The following is a 20,943-nucleotide window of genomic DNA, read 5'->3' on the forward strand; positions in this document are numbered from 1 at the left end:
GTTGTTGTTACACTTTCAAAGCTCATGGTAGTTGAGCTTAGCAGCTTTACTTGAGTATGTGATTCATTACCAAGCTGTAAAAATTCAGGCTGTTCACTTAATCACTTTTTTTAAGTGTATTTAGTTGCTCATTAAAGACCTTCATATGTTTTTGTTCATGTTTTTTCATGTTGGTGTTACACTTGTAAGATTTTAGATTTCAAAGCTCATGGTAGTTAAGCTTGGCAGCTTTTCTTGATTATGTGATTCATTACCAAGCTGTAAAAATTCAGGCTGTTCACTTAATCACTTTTTTAAAGTGTCTTTAGTTGCTCTTGATAGGGACAACGTACAACTTTATAGTAGTGACATGAACAAACATGATTGATAACTGATAAGTGAAAATACAATCAGTTATAAATGGAAATTATCTTTCTGCCTTATTAAAAAACTGTCTTCATATATTTTTATATCAGTATGTCAGTATTGATCTTGGTTAACATATGTCATAGCTGTTCTTTATGTCTTACATATTGGAAATTTACTTTACATTGGGTGCTAAGTTGCATAGTAGTTGGCAATGTATATACGCAGATAACTTGATTTTAAGTACCTAAAGGAGGCTTATGATGTAAATTGTCTTTTAAAGGACTTACAAATTCATAATTATATTCAAACCTCATAGTTGTGTTTTTGATTCTCTCATTTCTTTTTTTTTTTCATATTCATATAGCAGGGGATAAGTTGATCGTATTTTACAGATATCATGGCTACCCTCAAGTGATTTTATAATCAGGCTATAAAGTTTCAGGCTGTTAACATACTTTATTGAAATTTTAGACTTTACAGATAATGTTAATTGAGCTTGGCAGACACAACAGCAGAAAAGCAAGAGTGGCAAAGTTCACTCTTATGTTGATTAATTTTTACTCTAATGTGCTTATGTTGATCAGTGTGAAACTGAGGAATTTGAAACCTGGATAGGTTTCAGGAAAACTAAGTCTTTCATAAATATTTATGACTAAATAACTGGGTTTGAATTGGAATGTGAAGGTGAATGATTTATTATTGGGAAAGTAACAAGATCTTAATGAAGCCCTGCTTCCATTTTCTACTTGGCTAATTTCAACTGCTCTACTTAAGATCAATCCATGTTTTTACAAATCCATGGTGCACAAGGTCATTGTTAAAACTCTGTACAGGCTTATGTGCTCAAATTGTGTTTAGGGAAGAATGTAACATAAGCTTTAATAACCCAGACCTAATGAGTTTGTATTATCATTAGTACCCTTGGTTAAAACTGTTCTCTAATATGTTTAAATCTATGGATGATTCTTCCCTGGCCACCTTGTAATGAGCTTTTCCAGTAATCTAAAAAATAATGTGTTTGAATACTTCCATGGTTGGCGATTTCCTGGGAAATACCAGAAAATACTGGAAAATACCTAAAGATATACACACAATTGTGATGAAGAACAAGTTTAATGGCCATTAATGAACCCATTTACACATTTCTTACTTAAGGTAAGTTTCTGATACGATTTGCAATTAAATGGACCTGACAAAACCTCTTTATCCAACAACAACAAAAAAATCCCTTTCCAATTGCTTTGCAAAAAAAGTGGAAAAATCTTGTGTTCCAATACTCAATATTCAAAACAATTAACTACTTGCGTGAGCGCCTACCATAGAGTGAAACTAGTTTTTATGATGTAGGTTTTTTTTTTTTTCAATAAATGATATCAATATAACTTAATTTTATGATTTGAAAAAAAATGGGGGGGGGGTACTTCGCAAAATCAGCAAGGCGATATTTACCGGTAAATATTGATATTAACCGCCTGGTATTTCCCGCTCCGGTATTTACCCGCCAACCCCGAATACTACATATACTGAAAGGCTTACTTTAGTTATTGCTTTGGTGGATAAGCTCAGACGGTAAAGCTCTTGGGTCAGCAGGTGGACGCTATACTGATGTGATTGAACTATAATGCTCAATTCCTATTCCAGACCTTAATTTTCATGTCTAGGTTTACAATAGAAATATGTGTGAATATAATATGTGTACTTGTATATCTTTTTACCTGTGTATATACATGTGCACACACACACACACACTCACTCATGTATATATATATATATATATATATATATATATATATATATAGCTCATATGCCACTGAAATTTGTAAAGCATTTTGTATTTTATTAAGCAGACATTATTTCTATCAACGTATTCTTGCCTTTATTATGTACTGGTGCTCACATAGCGACACCTATAATTTTTTCATGTATTCCTATAGTACCATGCCTTCTATTCAAACAGCATTGGGCAAGTATGACTCAAAGGTCTTTCAAATTTCTTGCCTTTTTTATATCAAAAGTGTTCTCCACATATAATGGGATATGTTAAGAGGAGAAAAAAGATACTTTATGCCAAAGAAATAACATAGTTTAGGTATGTCATAAGAAATATTGTTGCAATGTAGTTGTGTGTGCTATAACAAAGCTAAAAGAGACCTTTTTGTTACATGACCTACATGTATACGAATGTTTATTGATTAAAGTCTTTTACCATGGTTTTATACATCTCGTGGTTAAATGTAATAATTTTATTCCAGGCCTTGTAAAATGTGTGAGATCTGCCTTTCAATTCAGCAGCAAATGCTGAATGAAGTATGTCTGGTGATGATGATGAGTGTGTATCAGGGGCATTCTGTCCATGTTTATCATTTCAGGCGCTCGGGATATTAACAGTGCATAGCATAAAATGAAATACGTCATTGTTAAGACAGTGTTGTTAATATTAACAAAGTAGAGTTACGGTCACTGACGGTCACAATAATGATAATATATGATATGATGATAATAACACTATATGTGACTTAGGGGGAACTCGAACAATGAGGTTTATTCCGTCACAATATCGAGTTGACGTTAAGGGGGATCGAGACTACCGGTACTATAAGGGGAAACATTTGCTCTCTCGAACAATGAGAGAACAATGAGAGAAAACAAAAGATTCCCCTTAATGTTCCACCTAAAGTAATAATAATGATAATAATAATAGTAACTACTTTTAGTTAATGTGTGAGGAATAGAACATTAATTTAATAGTATGAAATGGGTTATATGTGAAGAAGGGGAATTATATAAAGTTCTCTGACAGGTGTAAATGTTAAAAATATGAATGTTATAACATTCATTACAGAATACACCAAACTGCACCAATTTAAGCTACAAAGTGCAAAAGTTCCCAACTGTGGGAGGGGGACACATCCTCCCCTTGCTTCACTGCTCCACAATAGCCTTCTCAACTTTTCAACAACAAAAAAAGGAAAAAGAATCCCCTTGAGACATTCTTATTGATGAGCCTGCAGTCCTATCTTCTTCATCTAAGAACAATAACAACAACAAATTATATATATATATATATATATATATATATATATATATATGTATGTATATAACGAAAATTGTGTGACTTGTAATATGGTCTGGGATGAGTGTAGTTTGGCATGAGCCCATACACACAAAATTGTGAGCCCCCATAGGTCCGCCCCCCCCCCCATAAAATTGCTTCTGGCGCACCTGCCCTAAACCTTTATTTGAAAAGTCTTAAAGACTTTTTCTCATGATTGAGGTCATGTAATGTTCCTCTCCACCAAGGACATTTACATTTGACATAAATTTACTGTCACTGCGATTTAATACTGGAATGGACAGTCTTCATCAGTCCGCATCTTCAAAAAGGCATCAAACATGGTTTATTTTCGATCCCATGCAAGTGATTTATAAATATGCGTGGTATCACATGACTTTCAATAAAATGTGTGCTTCTCCCAGTCTGTTACTAACTAACAAATTCCAAAATAGCTAGGCAGAGAATATGTTTTATAGTCACTAGTGGGGTCACTGGGGTGGGCATAATTATTAGTGACCACTGACCAATAACACAACACGAGTAGATGATTCCTTCCCTGGAGCTGGGTCTGATCCAAAAATGGTCATCATAATTCCTAAAATTTGAAATTAAAATTTATTTTGACTGTTGTATATGATGAGAAAGCTGCAGATCTGCACTTTCATAAAATACATATGACTTGTTACCAGGGTGGCCAGTTTCTCGAGAATTGACCACTTAAATGTGGAAAGCGTCCTCACAGCGCGACGGGACGTAATTCTCGAAGATGTAGAATTACGAAATATCCAAGAAACATTCTGAAAACTCTGATTTACTCTGATTCTTCATTTTGGTACATGAGTTTTGGCATTTGGTTACTATTAATGGGCTAAAATTTCATTTTTTTTGTGCAATAATAAAAAATTATGAATTTCATCAATCAGACCCAGCTACAGTATACAATAATTGTTGACAACAGATGGAAGGATCTGCTGGTTTGCATAATGATTTATTGTATGTTACACTGATTTAAAAAAAAATATATACTGATTGCATATTAACTCCGTGTAAAGAAGATAATTTCAAGCCATTAAACTGATTGTTTATAGCTGTGATAACATTTTTCAGTTTGGTGGATGAAAAGCCACATCACAGATAATTATGATAGTACTCCATTACCTTAGAAAAAAAAAATCAGTTTCTTGGTCCACCTGGTGTTCACCTACACATCAAGAGTTGCAAACTCTCATAATTCCAAAAGCACCCCATTTCATCATATCTCTTCTATCCTCGTTCGTTTCGTTCCCACGGTTTTAGGTCTTGGTAACTCATTCCTATTGATATATTATAAGGAATGATGTATCATGTAGAACTTATTTTACTGTGCATTTTTGTCATAATTATATTTCCGAGTTCATGAAAAATAAACCCTTTTCCCGGTTGGTAGAATCATGACACGCTTTATACTCACATAAAAGTTGTGGCATGTATGTTGTCGAGTCGAAATTTCCTTCTCAGATATGCCCTATTTTGTAAATTTTAAAGTAAAAGATTCTTAGGTATGCCCCAGATTGAACATTTTTCAAGTTGACAAATGAGAAAACTCCCTATACCGTCGAAAGGGGATACCCCCATCCGGCACCCTCCCCTGCTCAACTCTGCAATTAATGATGAGTTGTGTATTAGGTTGCTGTAAGATGACTGTAGATGAAAACACACGCATGTGTGTGTATCATATACGTCAACGGTTATGAACACTTCCTTCTTTAAATACAGTCATGGTTATGTTTCTTATTTAGACCAAGTGGCATTAGACTAAGTGAGAATTAGGCGAAATGGAAATTAGACCAAGTGACGATTAGCCCAAGTGGTAATTAGACTAAGTGGTAATTAGACCAAATGACAATTAGACGAAATGGAAATTGGACTAAGTGGTATGTAGACCAAGTGGTAATAGCCGAAATGGGTGTAGCCCAAATGAACATTAGACCAAGTGGCATGTAGACGAAGTGAATATTAGACCATGTGGAAATTAGACGGAATGGAAATTAGACGTAGTGGCAATTAGCCGAAGTGGAGTTAGACCAAGTGATGATAGACCAACTGAGAATTAGACTAAGTGGTATTAGCCGAATTGGTCGTTAGACGAATTGGATATTAGACCAAGTAGAAATTAGACGAAATGGTAAATAGACGAAGTGGTTGTAGCCCAATTGGGTTTAGCCCGAATGGTGTTAGCCCACCTGGTGATTAGACCAAGTGGCAGTAGCCCAACCGATAATTTACCCCTCGAGTGCGCTACGCCTCCACTAACGCACTCTCAGGCGCGGTGGAGCACCCCAATTATCTCGCAGAAATCCATCGGCAGCCGAGCCTCATTTGCATAAAGTAAACAACATGTACTCGCGTAGTTGAGAAAAAGTAAACAACTTCTCAAGCTAATAACAATTTAAGGAAACCTATTTTCGGATTAAAATTGAGTTAGTTTGAATTTGAAAACATGTCCGAATATGCACATATAACATATTAAAGGATTTGACAATGACAAAATGTGAAATTTTAGCGAAAACCTGGCGAGCAAAATTACCAAAAATATGCCTCGAAAATCATCCTAAAATTCACGAAGTGTGATTGCGGAACTAAAGCGCCATTCGAACAAAGTACACCGAAATTTATTTATCTGCTTGCATTTCAAATGTCATACCGTAATATTCCCGGCCATGGTTGTGTCGGAAAAAAAACAGAAGGTGATGTCAAAAATGACACGAACGCAAAGCGTACAGGTCGGTCCCATGTATATATAATCGCGTGACTGTAGCGTTGCATGTCACAGCACACACAACGCTTTGCTGCATGCAGCGTGCGCGGCAGCAGCTCAGCAGTCACCGCCGTGCGACACTCAGCAAAATTGACTGCGTCACATGCAAACCAACAATGAGCACGAAATCCTGAATCTCACGTACCACGCATGCCCAATATTACGGGAAAAGAAATGACGTCATTTTCAATTGTTTCGCTTACTACAATTTTCTATTCCAAACCCTGTAGAAACATGTTGATTTCTCAAAAAGTACAGGTGAAACCAAGCGAAAACTTTCACCATATATGGATTGAGGCCTGATAATCATATGTTGCCAATTTCGGACACATTGGAGCCCGGCCATAGTCCAGTCGGAAAAAAACAGAGAGCATGTTTTGCGAGAGGTGATTTTCAAAACGCTTTAATATCTCAAGTTCCAGTGCAGCAAATTCCATACTTTTTTCATCAAAAGGAAGGTTTTTAAAAACTTAGATAGTGTGGGGAGTTTGAGTTTACTAGCGGCACGCATAGCGGCACAAGGAGAAGGTAAAGATTTGACTTTTTCATGCACACAGTTTCGGGCAGCCGTGGATGCCCGTTGGAAATTCAAATAGAACGGGGCGATAATGAGATGCAAATTGGGGTGCTCCTCCGCGCCTGCTCTATCCTGTGCATCATTTGTATAAAACATCACATCACAGTCATCACTTGCACAGTATTGCAGGTCTGGTACAGTCTGAGTGATCATGCCAGTGCTAACCATGCTGTCACACAGTTTCTGCGGTCCATGCATGCCTGTAAATCTATCATGAATTGCAGAGGAAAAGTCATGGTAGCCATGGCTTTGGCCAGAACCAGAAAATCTAGGTGAGCTGAAAATATATTGAAGGGAGATGAGCACTAGTATTAATACACTAACGTTGGTCGTTAGTCTAACGTTAGATGTAGGCCCTAAAGTTAGGTCTACCAGATCTAACGTTACAGAGTAGCTCTAGAGTCTAATCTATTGTTAACTGTTTAGTGTTAGACAAAATGTCAGTAGGCCTAATCTAACGTAATAGATCTAGGTCTAGCAGTACAAGCACTAACATTGGGCATAAATCTGTAGTCTAGCTTAAGTGTAACGTCAGAGTTCGACTAGGATCTAAGACGAAGAGACTTGACTTTATTGTCTAGTCCAGGGTCATGTGTCAGGGGCCAGGCCGGGCACTCCAAAGTTCAATTAGGCCATTTAGGGTATGGTTGGGTGTTCATAATACCGGGCACCTAACGTTTTGCTATCAATAGAAACGTGAAAAATCTCACAATTTGCCTGAAATTTTACACACGTGTGGAGAAAATACTCCGGATTCACAAGCGCGCACTGAAAATGCGATCTAAGGTACGCGCTCTTAGGTGGCTGCTTCGAAAGCGTGGGGTGTCATTTTTTCCGCACTCAGTTGCCCTGCTCATTTCAACCGACCACCCTGACAATACGTATAAAGGGCACTTAAATGCGTTTTTTTTTCGACAGGCCGCTGTTTTTTTTTTCTAGCCGTCATTTTTTCCCTAATAATATTTGAATATATTTTGAATCCTTCGATATTACTTTTGAAGGACTGTTTGATGAATTTGACTTGATTTTCATTAGGAAACTTTTCATCGTAATTGAAATAAATTAGATGAGTCTGTTTGTTTTTTCACATTCATTTCTCGTTTCTGCATCAACTCGTACGGTCGTAGCGGGCGACAAAATGTTTATATACTCAGTATGTGTATGTGTAACGTGTGTGCACGATCGTACAAGCGGCGGTGACAATTTTGCGGTCAAAATCGTCAAATTTATTACGGAAGGATACTCTACATCTAACAACGAGTCAGCAAAGGTAGGCCGGCATAGTTATATGTAGTTACACGATAAACCTTATTCGATTTTGCTAAATTTCGGTAATTTAGAGGGAATACTTAGTTGTTTTCGCCACATTTTACTCGGTAGCGTAGCCCAGTGAAGAATCGAACACCGTTGCGCGTAGTCCCATGCGTACATTTTCTTTCTGTACGCGCAATGCCATTATAATGCGCGGTCGGTCGTTATGGACCCGGTCGGTGGGTTGAACACCTACCATACATGTACCTTATTTTTACACAGAATGCCATTCAATCGACAAGACCTAGTCTAGGTCTAGCGTTAGGTCCTAGATCTTATACATCTAGACTAACCAGAAAGTAGAAGAACTCTATAACCTGGTGGTGGTAACTTTCTCCTCCTATGGTCATGTGACATGTGCAGTTACTGCTTTTTTCCATGGGGAAAACAGCAGACTCCTGGCCGTCTGCAGTTACTGCTTTTTTCCGTGGGGAAACTACCCAGAATCAAGGATGAGCCACCGCAGTAACTGCATTTTCCTAAATAACATTTAAAAAATAACGGAAACATAATTTTTTCCTAGGTATTGTTAGACATCTAGGTATGGTGCATAATCATACCACAATTTTTTTTTTAATGTTTCTGTGTTTTTAAAGAATCTGCAAAAGACACAAAATCGCATGCATTTATCTCAGCTCAGCAGCTATGCAGTTACTGCTTTCTTCCGGGGGGGGGGGGGGGGCAGAATTGGATAAAAAGCTATTGCATCAGGGGGGGGGGGCAGAGTTGGATAAAAAGCTATTGCATCAGGAACAGCTTATGAGCAGAGGTTCTATACACACAAGCTGTTTTCCTCTTGCAATGGTAACAGCGATGAAAAATATCACAATCAACCTTAATGGTGTCGATGATAATAAGAGTATAAAATAACTATTTACTATTCAAGCTGGGTAGTCTTTCCAGTGCTGCAATGATCTGTCTCAGGCCTGTGCCATTGTGATTGCCCTGGGTCTGTGCCAGATATCCATCTGATTAACCCACTCAACGGTAAAAAGGGATACATCGGTTAAAACACCCTTCCCCAATTGGGTTTGATTCGTTTAGAATTCGAATCCGCGATCTGCAGTGTGAGGGTTCAATGACTTAACCACCATACTACAGCACTACAACTAATTGCATTGATAAACCTCACACTGACACGTCGCGGTGGTCAAACCAACCTTTTCTTTGAACTGTTATTGATATAGAGCTGTAATGCCCTATTCCTTCGAATTTTGTCCGTTCAAAGTCTGTTGCGGTTTTGGGGCGCAAATGAACATAATTATAAGAATGCTCATATGCTGAGATGCAAGCAATCGAAAACACTTGGTTCATTGAGAGTCACGGAGAGTCACGGTGACAGTTCTGTCAGTTGTTCCACTTTCTGTTTGAGATATTCCTTTCACCTCTATCCGACGGCCTTTCGCGACTGTCCAGGGGAGAACAGCCTTAAGACGTTGCACGTACAACCTTTTCAGACGGGCGAATTCTGGTTGTCTCATCGTGAATATAACTGGTCCATAGGACGTGATGTTTACCACGGTGACAAAGAACATGATGAAAACATCTCGGCTAACATTGCACGAAGAGCAGACGAGACCTACATTGGCCGTAATAAATATGGGAATCCAGGCGCAGAGATAGGTGACTACAAAGAGTACCAGATTAATTGTGCTTTTTCGTACGTTCTTGAAAGTGCGTTGTTGGTCATTAAGAGCGACGGCCTCCTTTCCACCCATAGCAGCCACGCGCTTCGCCTGCTGCCTAGCAGTGATAATGACTCTAAGCTTCAAGACAGTGGTGAGGATGATAGATGGTGCAAAACATGAATCTAGGATCTTAGTGATGAAGGCGCTGTTTTGGTCAACGATTTTATCAAGCGCGCAATTATCATCCGTAAAGCACGGATCACGCTTGAAGGTAACATACCGTCCGGCTGTGATGCCGAACACAATACTACCAGTCCAAACAAGTCCAATGAGCACAATGCATTTTCTCTCCGTGATAACGCGGGAGTACCAAAAGGGAAAGCATATCTTCCAGCATGTCTCCAGGGTAACCAGCGTAGTATGGTAGAAGACGCTGGAGAAAGCCATCAATATCACTACGGAGAATCCAGTGATATCTTCCCGTGTGAAGCTGCATGCTTTCCTGGCTACCGCGCAGACGGCAACACAGACGAGTTGGAAAAGAATGTGCGCCAAACCCATGGAAATCAAGAAGTAGTTAGTCATGACCTGGAGTGAGGGACGTCTTGCAATGCACAGCACAATGAACGCGTATGCCAAAATATTTCCACTGCTAAAAAAGATCGCAATTACTTGTGCATTGGTGTAGACAAAACCTCCAACGGTAATTTGTCTTGTAGTATTACAAGTGTTTGTGATGTTATTTCTTGATGCAGAGGTTTGTGCCACTACATAAGAACCTGTCGACAATTGTTCCGATGCCATTGCTGCCGTCATAATGGGATAGCAGTAGTCCCCAATGTTCTGATTTTTTTTTCAAATGGATTTCATTAAAGTCCCATCAATGAAAACACCTGATACGTTTCTAATGAGATGTCAAAACGGTTTAAGTATTATCTGAAGAAGTGGCAAACCTAATGGGGGAAAGAGTCAACAATTACCCCGCTCCTCGAAAGAGTACTCACGATTTCGTAGTCACTGCTGTTCAAAAAAAGATGTTTGACAAAGTCTTTACATGCCAGGCGGTAATACCCGACGGAAATAGGTCCATCCAGTTTTCTCAGTCACTTCACTCTTGCTGATTTGATAGCACTGTGAGGATATCAGTTTATTCTCATCGAAGCAGTCCAGGCATGCACACCAGATACGTTGGGGGAAGTTAGACCCGCAGTGGATCGTCCATTATCGCAGAAATTACGTTCACTCCAAGAAGCTTCTCTCCTTCACTTTGCTTAATTAGAAGGTGTCAGGTCAAAATATATCAACTTCAATATTGTCTATATTGTCTATATTGTCAATATTGTCTCATATAAAGTCATTTGCATTTGCTTCTTTTGTTCTCTGACAAACACACAATTCATGTATCAGTGATCATAGGTGCACTAACCTTACCGTCGTCGTCACGAGAACACTATCCTCCGTTAGTGTGGCAATAATCAGTGATAATATAACCGAGCATCTGACGCCACATACATCATCTAAACCCCAGAAGTCAATGTAAAATGGCGTCTGACTGCGGCTGACCTAATGAGCTCTGCAGACGGACTTGCGTGAGATTGCTTTTTATTCACAATTAAATGGCCCAGAAAACTCAACTACGCGTCACATTGTCAAATGCATCATCGTATATACGGGATATTGACGCGTTAAGACTGGCTTTGATTTATTCCTGAGTACATTATGATGAAAATTGCTAATGGACTGATCGGAAGAGATAAATCAGGTAATGCAAATGTAAGGACGGGTTTTTATTTTCATGGATTGTTGCTTTTATCGCTGTAATCTGTCGTTGATAAGAGGGTTTCTTAAAGTTGATATCGTTAAATTGTAGATGTCAGAGATCTCTTTGCAAATAACAATTTGAAGATAAATCATCCAGGTTTGACTTGCTGATGCGAATTCTAACAGCTTAGTGAATTAAACATTATAGTGAAGATGAAAAGTCAAATACTTTTTCGGGTGTGACTGCTTCACAAATCAATCAAAAATCCAAAAACAAACACCACCTCCAAAAACAAACAAACAAACAAACAAACCACACATACAGACACCTTATCCAATATCCGGATTGATAAATTTGTGTGTATTTTATGAAGAGTTTTATCGCAAAACGAGCTACCTCCAAACTCGTAAACAAAGTTGAGATATTTGTGATTAAAGCTGCTGAAAACAAAGAAAATAAAAAGGAACATAGGCTATTTTCAATAACTTCTAGAATATTCCTTGTTATGTTACAAGTGAGGTATTACAGTATTGGTCAGGTTTTATTTTGCTCTATCAGATGATGGACTTACTTTGAAATGTTTAAGAATTGTGCGTATAAAGTCCACTTTGCAATAAAATTCTTCATAATTGTATATAATATACATATATATATATATATATATATATATATATATATTTGTGTGTGTGTGTGTGTGTGTGTGTGTGTGTGTGTAGACTCCAGTATACATACATGTATACAATGGAAATAAGGTTTCTTATTCAAAGGATTCGTTAATCCAAAGATGAAAATAGGTTCGTAATTCCGAAGGTTCGAATAGGCACCTTTTTTTTTTTCTGACTAACAAACCTTCGGTGTAACAAACCTGATTTTATTTTGGTCTAATAGCAAACCTTCTAAATAACAAACCTTCTGAATAACGGCACAAATGATCGGATTAATGGATTTTTTTTTTCATATTCGGATTAATCAACAGCTAGGTATAGGGAGTCTGTGTGTTTCGGAATAACGAACCTTCGGAATAACGAATAACGAACCTTGTTTCATTTTTTGGACTAAAGAATCTTAGGAATAATAAACTTCACCCCTCCTTGCCACCTAGAAAATAAAACAATCGATGAGACGTCTTATTTGGGGACAAAGCAAACCGCTGATGATAAAACAATTTATTTTCAACACATCATGACAAATACAGCATACGGAGTAACTATAGTAACATGTACAGCCAGAGGGCAAAGTGGTTTTTACGTTTTTACGGAGTATTTGCGCAAGAGAACAACTATGCATAGATCACTTTGCAGGATATTGCGTCTTATAGACCTGTCCTGTATATAACCGTATGAACTTTTATTTTCTACTTCAAGATGCAAATATGTCAGGCGTATATGAATTTTGACCTCGATAAGTAGTGGTTTTTTATGTTATTAATGGAACTAGTTGAAAGTGCTTGATAATTCGGTAAGGTTCGGTTTTTTTTTTTTCTCCCTGCTAATTCCCAGTAACAATGTAGCACAGCATGTGAGGAGGGAGGACGGGATAGAGAAACGAAGACATACACAATACACCTGATGCCATACTATGTTTGTACTCTATCAAACCTGTGTTACGCACACCAGCCATTAAGTTACCAGTTTTAGTGACCATGCGAACAGGTCAGTTCACATTCGAGACAAAGGGACTGATGATGCGAGGAACTATTCACAGGGATATTCGTTGACATATCAGGAGTCTAAACACGAAAGCAGCTACACACAAACACGAGTGAATCACGTCTGCTTTGCCATTTTGTTCGAGGAATAATGTGTTCAAACTTTCCGAACTTTCTTCTTTAATTAGGATAGTGCAATCTCTTCATTTCTCCATCTCGATTGTCAGATGTTTATGTCAGAGTAACGTTCAGTTGAGTAGATACAATACATACTGACTGCAGTGTGACTACAAGATTAAAATTAGAAGCGCAAACACTCACCTTTGTTACAAAATGCTAGTGGAATCTAAATCTAACGTCAAGCGCGAAGCAGTGCTAGGAACAATTAGCAGAATTCACAAGTTGCGCAAAAAATATTGTATGGAAATATAATTTTCTTTACAAAATAATTTATATGTGACATACATCGTGTCGGACAGAAATAAAAGAAGTAGGTACGATTGGGTATATTGCACAGAACTCCCACTATGTTGTTCGAAGAGAACACATGTTGGCGCCCTTCATCAAATGTTTTCTCACACAGTTTCCAAGGTTTCCTCGCGAGTCTTGGGGGGGGGGGGGGGGTGTTGGTGATGCATCCGGGAACTTTGGACATGAAAACGTAGGTGGCTCTGTTGCTCGAATTTTACTGTCGCTTTTGCTATGTCTGACTAAAGCAGGGAGTTTATTCAAAATCCATGCGGGTTATAGCAACCAAAAGAAGGGTTGCTCTTGCTTTTCCTGTTGTGACCGTGTGGGTTGACAGAACAGAACTAAGAAAAGCGATTGACTAAAAGAAAAACAAAAGAATATGTCCGACTGTCCGAGGTATATTGCATTATTCTTGGCGACTTATGGGTGACTTCTACTGGTTCGATCCGCCTTGGAGATACAGTGTTTGGTTGATTGGTGGTCCTTGAGGCAGCCTGGTCTCTGTTCTGAAGTGAAATAAACAGGTAAAAATACATAATGTAATATTATATGGGGAGCATACTATTAAAGGTTGCAAGCGTGCTTCCCATTTACTGACCAGCAGTTACGTGCTGTGTATTTGTTCAAATTCTCGCCCATCTCACCTTCGCCTGTATTTGATTTTCTTTTGGTTTTACTCCTGTAGGGCATTTATGGCATCTGACTGCTTCGCCTTTCCAACTGTTAGATTTGAAATAATATTGGTGAGAAGTACTGGCAAAGGATTTATGGTTTATGTAAAATGATTTACATCATTATGCAACTGACATTCATGCCCCATGGTAATATCAATAATTCAGTTTTTCTGCGATCACCCATTTTGTTACCCGTCAAAAATGCAGACCCTTTTACCGTATAGCTCAAAATTATGTTTGGAACATTGAACAATGACATAGTTGTCATTTTTAAATCTAGTAAATAATTTACGACAATTTGACCTGAGCATCCGTCAACTTCAGTTAACAATTAACAAAAAACAAACAAACAAAAAACCCTTAATTAATCTAGTAAACATCATTTCAAAGGCGCAAAAGAGTTGTCACTCTTTTTCTTACCTTAATAAAGTTATTCATGCGTCCTCTGTGTCGTCGGCGACTCTATCTAAGTGAAATCAGAAAGAGAGTAAACAGAGATAGATGATGAGAGACTGAAAACTCATTTTCCTTCTATGCTTGATAGCTGTCGCAAGATTATGAAGAATTTCAAGGCAGAAAAAGATAAGTAGATAAGCGTCATTTTATCTTTAAAAAATATATATACATATATATATATTTCAGTGCCATCATCAAATAGGAAATGATGAAACATCGTCAAAAAGACATAACTTTTTTTTTACATAACAAGATTATCTTACATATATTTCAGAAGATTTTTGAATGACTGTCTGAAATATATTATCATATTTATCATACATGATTTGGTTATTTTCTTTGTTTTGCAGCAGGTTGATATCAATATCTCAAGTTGATAAGCATAGAAACGAAAAGATCCCAATTTTGCAGTCAAACTTTTAATATGTAAATTACATATCTCTCTTCTCAAATTGCATTAAGTGTAATGAGGGAGCTATGTACACTGGTGCAGTACGTGGTCGAATTTTCTTCTCAGAGAAATAGAGAGAGAGAGAGAATAGCAAAATGTTGTAAAAAAAAGGCTCGACAAGAAGGATGAGACAGCTCACTATAAATAACAAGGAGGAATAAACCCATTTCAACGAAATCATACTGATATAAAATAAGATGCAGCTGGGAACCTCTCCTATTATGAATACGTTATTTATGATGCTAATTTTCTTGATCTCGCTGTTGACATATGACAGATTCCCACACCAAAAGCGAATTATATTTGACCCACATCTGGCCCAGTCAATGCATCTTGCTTTACCTGAGGAATCACAACTTTATTCTTAGCGATCTCTCACTTAGAATTTGCGTATACAAAGCAAGGCGTCATGGCGTAGCTATATCTCTTCGTACAAAATTGCTCTGGTTGTCACCCATGGAGGGAAAAATTCTAAATAACCAATGTCGATGCTTGTCTCTGCCTATACGGAAGGACTTTTTATTACTCACATAATTCAAAGGGCAATAATCATGTTCAAGGGCGATGATTCTTATTAACCTTCTGTGTGCTTTGAGCGGTGATTGGAAAAGAAAAACCCATAATGTTGTCCACGCTGTCCAAACAGTCCGACGCAAAAAAGGGTTAAATTCGTGGAAAAGTCTGATACAAAATAGTCTGAACTGCACGGAGGAACAGACGGAGGGCGTGCTTTATATTCAAGGGATGTACTTATTACAGGATTTTATGATTGATCGCGAATGCAAATCTGCAGCATTTTTTTCTTTCTTTTCTTTGAGTGCGTTTTTGTGTGATAGTATTTGCCGACGGCCGGTTGACCACTTACTCATCAGCCTGGTACCCATCGGCGAAGGCGAACTTGTCCATGCCGGGGTCGTAGAAATCCGGCTGGTACATGATCTGTTTAAGCCTCTTGAGGAATGGGTTGCCAATGGGGGGCATTCCGGCCTGCATCCTCACTGGGCCCGGGCGGGGGGCTCCTACGGCGGCATGGAAATTCCTGGCTTCGACCAGCGAGACGGCGATGGAGACGATGATAGCGATGGCGATGAGTTGTCTGTTGGCCATTGTTGGTTCTGTGAGACATAAGTGAGAAAGGAAATGGGTTGTTGGAAATGGCAGACTCCCAAATTTTTGTCCTCTTTTCTCTCAAAATAGGAAATAAATGTATGGATGACTTCTTTGATTTTTCTGTATTGGTTCAACTAATTTAAGGATTTTAGTATGAACAGTTTCGTTCAAAATACACTTAATATGTATCGTAGATTATGTATAATTATCACGACAAAAAAGAAAAAAAGAAAAATGAAATCGAAATGCAATTGGAAATAAAACTCAAGGGCAAAGACAATACAAAACTTTATTAACACGCTTATTCTCAGGGATCAGCCGACATTGTTTTTCCTAACTCCAGTGCATGTCTATGTATATTTTGTGATTGCAGTGACGAGGTAATCTGATGAGTCATCTACAAGGAATGAATATAACTCGTATCGAAAATCAATAATAATTATTTTTGTGTACATGCAGAGCTGATAATGACACTGGGCACATTATTCTAACATTATTGCAGTCTATTATGCACAATAGTTGTAAGCAAAGCTCCCTTTGGAATCTTGTACATGTAGTTTCAATTTCTTAGCTGCAGTTTCAGGAAATGATATAGACTCCGATGTAACATCGTATTGCCGAAATCATTTCCGCCACTGATGTGGATGAGCGATTCCCACAGCAGAAGGAATTCATCCCATCTACCGATTCCGTCCATTGGTATTCAAATGGTTAAGTTCAATGCGCACGCCCGCTGGGATCGGGGACTTGTGCAGTGTAGGGTGCTTGACAGAGGAGGGCTCTTTAACCGGTCGGTTCTGCGAGAAGCAACTTCTCTTGCCTCAAGAGGGCGGCCCAGGGCGCGACCCCAGACGCTACTGCTTGTCTTCAACACCACGAAAGAATATCGACTTGTGTGCGTGTGTGCATGTGTGTGTATGTATTTGGTGTGTGTATTTTCCCGGCCGGTGAGTTGCCGGCCATGATTTTGATACACTTTGGAATTCTTATAAAAGTCATATGAAATCTAAGAATCCCAGCGCTCACAGAACACTACTTCTTCCCATCCTCTTAACTTAAAATGTATCGTAATATTACAGTTTTATATGGTTACATTGAGAATAGAATGGGAGGAAATTGCAAACACACAGGGTTGAATGACCAAGTGTTGGAGACACAAAATATTTTCCCTTGCCTTTGCCTTCGATGGTGCTTACAGCGACCAATTGAACAGATTTGAATATCACTCAGCAAGTCGAGCACACTTTAATATGGATCAGGAACTCTCAAGTGTTCGGTAGAAATTCCCTGTCTAGAGTTTCAAGAACCTCACGTATCTGTTTTCATGGTTATGGCTCTCTGCAGCTGTACAACTCGATACGGGAGGGCGGAAAACATTATGTTTTCTTCTGCTAGTGACTTGGATGCAATGCTTTTTATTTCGATTTAGGAGCAAGGCTGATACACACACATATTTTCACGTATTTTCAAAAAAAAAATAAAATGCTTACAAGCTGAAGTACAGAAAGACACACACACACATACACACACACACACACGCATTAATACAGATATAGTTTTAGACAGGTATATACATAATAAAGAGAAGGAAAGAGAGAGAGAGAGAGAGAGAAAAGGAGATACTGTACATCAACACATGAAGGGTTTGTTTGCAAAAACCGATAAGTCCATTTTTGAAGATTTTGAAGTACGATCTCTGTCATAAAGTACAAAATAATACCTTTTAAATGATATATTGGTCACTACATATGAAGGTATATTTTTGAAGTTATGGTCAAAAGAAGCAAAAATTTTCTTATTATTCTCTTTATTTTCTCGACCTTTAATGGCAAATATCTCCATTTGGCAAATATGGACTTATCGGTTTTTGCAAACAAACTCTTCACATACATGCAAGATATCTGTTCTTTTTGTCTTCATGTATTGTGCTTGGCTTTGTTGGGAAATATATACCAAGTATTAGAATACATTCTATTCGATTCTCTCCAAATTCATCGACGCTGATATCACGACACTTTTTTTTTTTCAAAACTAAGTAATTCTAAAGTGCACCTTTTTTCAATAGTATTTTTTCTCATTCGCCTCCTTTAAATCCTTTCTCTCTCTCTTTTTTCCAGTTTCCTGAAAGCCTGTTAGCAACATGCTATCTTAATAATTACGGTTTCCATATAATACGGATATATTGTCGTTGGTAGTCTTTACTTTGAATACAGAAAGATTGTTTTCTTGCTTTTATGAAAACTGCAAATATCAACTGCATCATTTTTCTGTTGTCATCTAAATTTCCCCCAATGCGACAGCTGCCTTAGATATGTTTATTTTAACGACGTCTCGTAGTTATCTAGTAATCGTATTCTTCTGTTTAAAGGGTTCGATGTTCACTGGTTTAATATTCCATGACAATAGGATATGCACTCGACAATAAGCGTTTATGCCTAAGCGAGAGAAGTTGGATAGAGGCATTCCCGTTAACTGATCATGGAAAGGATAATAATAATAATGGACATGTCAAAAATGCCCACAAAAAAGTTAGTGATTTCAAATTTTAGGGGATTGGGCCCTCTAGCTTCATCATTTTCTGATGTCTCATCTAATATTCTTTCCCCAGACATATTATTTTGAATATTACCTCGTTAATAAGGTTTTGTTATCAAGTCCCACCTGTTTCTTGGGAGTCGTGGTTCTTTTTTTTTTTTTGAGTTACAAGATTGTATATCATCTTCACATGTCATAAAGTGACAATTTAAGAATAGGTGCATACATCCCCTTGAGCCAACTAATTTGTTAATCCAAGAAAATAGACATACATCCCCTTCAGCTACGAGAAAAGTTAAATGTCTCCTGATAGCTCATCCTAACTTTGACATTTTGACAATTGTGACCCTGCATCACAAAACCAACAAAAAGGTCGCCAGACATGGATTTTTAGGTAAGAGCAGATTCTGAAAGAGCAGATTCTAAGCTTTGAAATGATGTATCACTCAATTTAAGTGGACTCTCCTAACCTATCTAAATTATTGGAAAGAAAGGACGCACTCTGGAAAGTGTGAACTGAGAAATCGGCTGTGAAGTACAGGTTCTATTCAAGCGCTTAATATTTACCAAACAGTGCTAGCTGGGAGATAAAAGGGACCCCCCCCCAAAAAAAAAAAAGAAACAACAAAAACAAACAAACAAAACAAAACAACAAACACCAAAAACATGATGCAAGCACCGTAGCAACAACAATGAAGGGATTATCAGATTGAGCTGAAAATGGGCATGATCTTTTAGCATATCCATTATTGATGCCAACTTTCAAAGTAGTAGCATCATCTTTTCTAAAGTTATTAGAATTTGAAGTGAAGAATGAGAACTTAAAGAAATGAAAAGGGGACTCTATGAGACACACATAATCACACTATTCTTTAAAAAAAAAAGTATAAAAAAAAACTGCTAAACACAATTTCTTGTTCGTTTTATGATCCCAAACTTTAACTTGATGTAGAAGAAGACTATTGCTCTTTCAGAAAATACTACGAAAACTCAAGATTGTCTAGGTTGACCCGTTTCACATATTTTCAGTCTTCACACAAAATCAGCGTATGCGAATTTTTATTGGTTTTGATGCACGGTCACATAATATGATGGCTAAATGAAAAAAAAAAACAAACAAACAACAACAACAACCCAACAACATTAAAAACCACACAGTGCTAACTGAGCAGAGTGATTTGGTTTGAATCAACGACAAAACACTTAATAAAACACAAGTTTTGGGGATTCATTTAGCCTATCATTGAGCAAAACATTGCCAGCATGACAGCAGAGAAACGTTACCTTCATGGTTTATTCCTATAACGTCACTGTTACTTTATGATGACCCTTATTATTTTCGGCCCCCAACAAGTTTAAGCCTTTTCATATCCTATATCGAATTATTCACAACTTATACACTTCCACGATACAGGCAGCGTAAACAACGCTAGCAGCACTTAGATAAAGACCGAAAACAACGTTGAATAGAGGCCTAAAAACAACGCATGCATGCACGTCCCCTATAAGTTCTGCACTCTGTTGGTTATTGAGATGGGATGACTGTACCGGGCTTCATGCAATGAAATCTTTTAAATCTAACCTTGTTAATGACGAGGACCAAGTGAACCAAGAAGGGAGGCTTTGGAAGTGACAAAATCGAGGAAGTTTAATTCATGTTCACTTTCTCAACCGTTGAGACGCAAGAACAGGTGAAACAAACAAACAAACAAACAAACAAACAACAAACAAACAAACAAACAATCACTCACTCACTCACTCACTCACTCACTCACTCACTCACTCAATCAATCAATCAATCAATCAATCAATCAATCAATAAAAACCAAACAAACAAACAAACAAACAAACAAACAAACAAACAAACAAAAACCAAAACAAACAAACTAAATGGTTATTTTTAGATCCCCATTTCAGATATGATTACAAAATGTAACTATTCTTACTTCAGATGACAGTTAATATCAGCAAGAAGGATTTAGTAAAGATTCAGAAAGAAAATAATTACAACAATTGAAAGGATTTAAGATAAGTAGTCAGAGGGTGATAATTTGTTTTATCTCTGTGCGAGTGCGCGTGTGTGTGTCTGTATGTAATTGTAAGTGGGTGGTGTACTTCTA

The 20,943-nt window shown here is 37.7% G+C and overlaps 1 protein-coding gene across 1 annotated transcript; it reads right to left on the reverse strand.

Annotated features, from left to right (window-relative positions):
- Positions 1–9,398: 9,398 nt before the first annotated feature.
- Positions 9,399–10,301, reverse strand: LOC140245600 (D(1A) dopamine receptor-like). Its single transcript, XM_072325164.1, has one exon. The coding sequence runs from the start codon at positions 10,299–10,301 to the stop codon at positions 9,399–9,401; it is 903 nt and encodes a 300-aa protein (XP_072181265.1).
- Between the last annotated feature and the right edge of the window lie 10,642 nt (positions 10,302–20,943).

Source organism: Diadema setosum, chromosome 22 (genome assembly GCF_964275005.1).
Source record: "Diadema setosum chromosome 22, eeDiaSeto1, whole genome shotgun sequence".
NCBI classification, from domain to species: Eukaryota; Metazoa; Echinodermata; class Echinoidea; order Diadematoida; family Diadematidae; genus Diadema; species Diadema setosum.

Excerpts from the sequence above, each read along its gene's own strand:
- LOC140245600 (XM_072325164.1), bottom strand. The coding sequence starts at position 10,301 with ATGACTAACTACTTCTTGATTTCCATGGGTTTGGCGCACATTCTTTTC.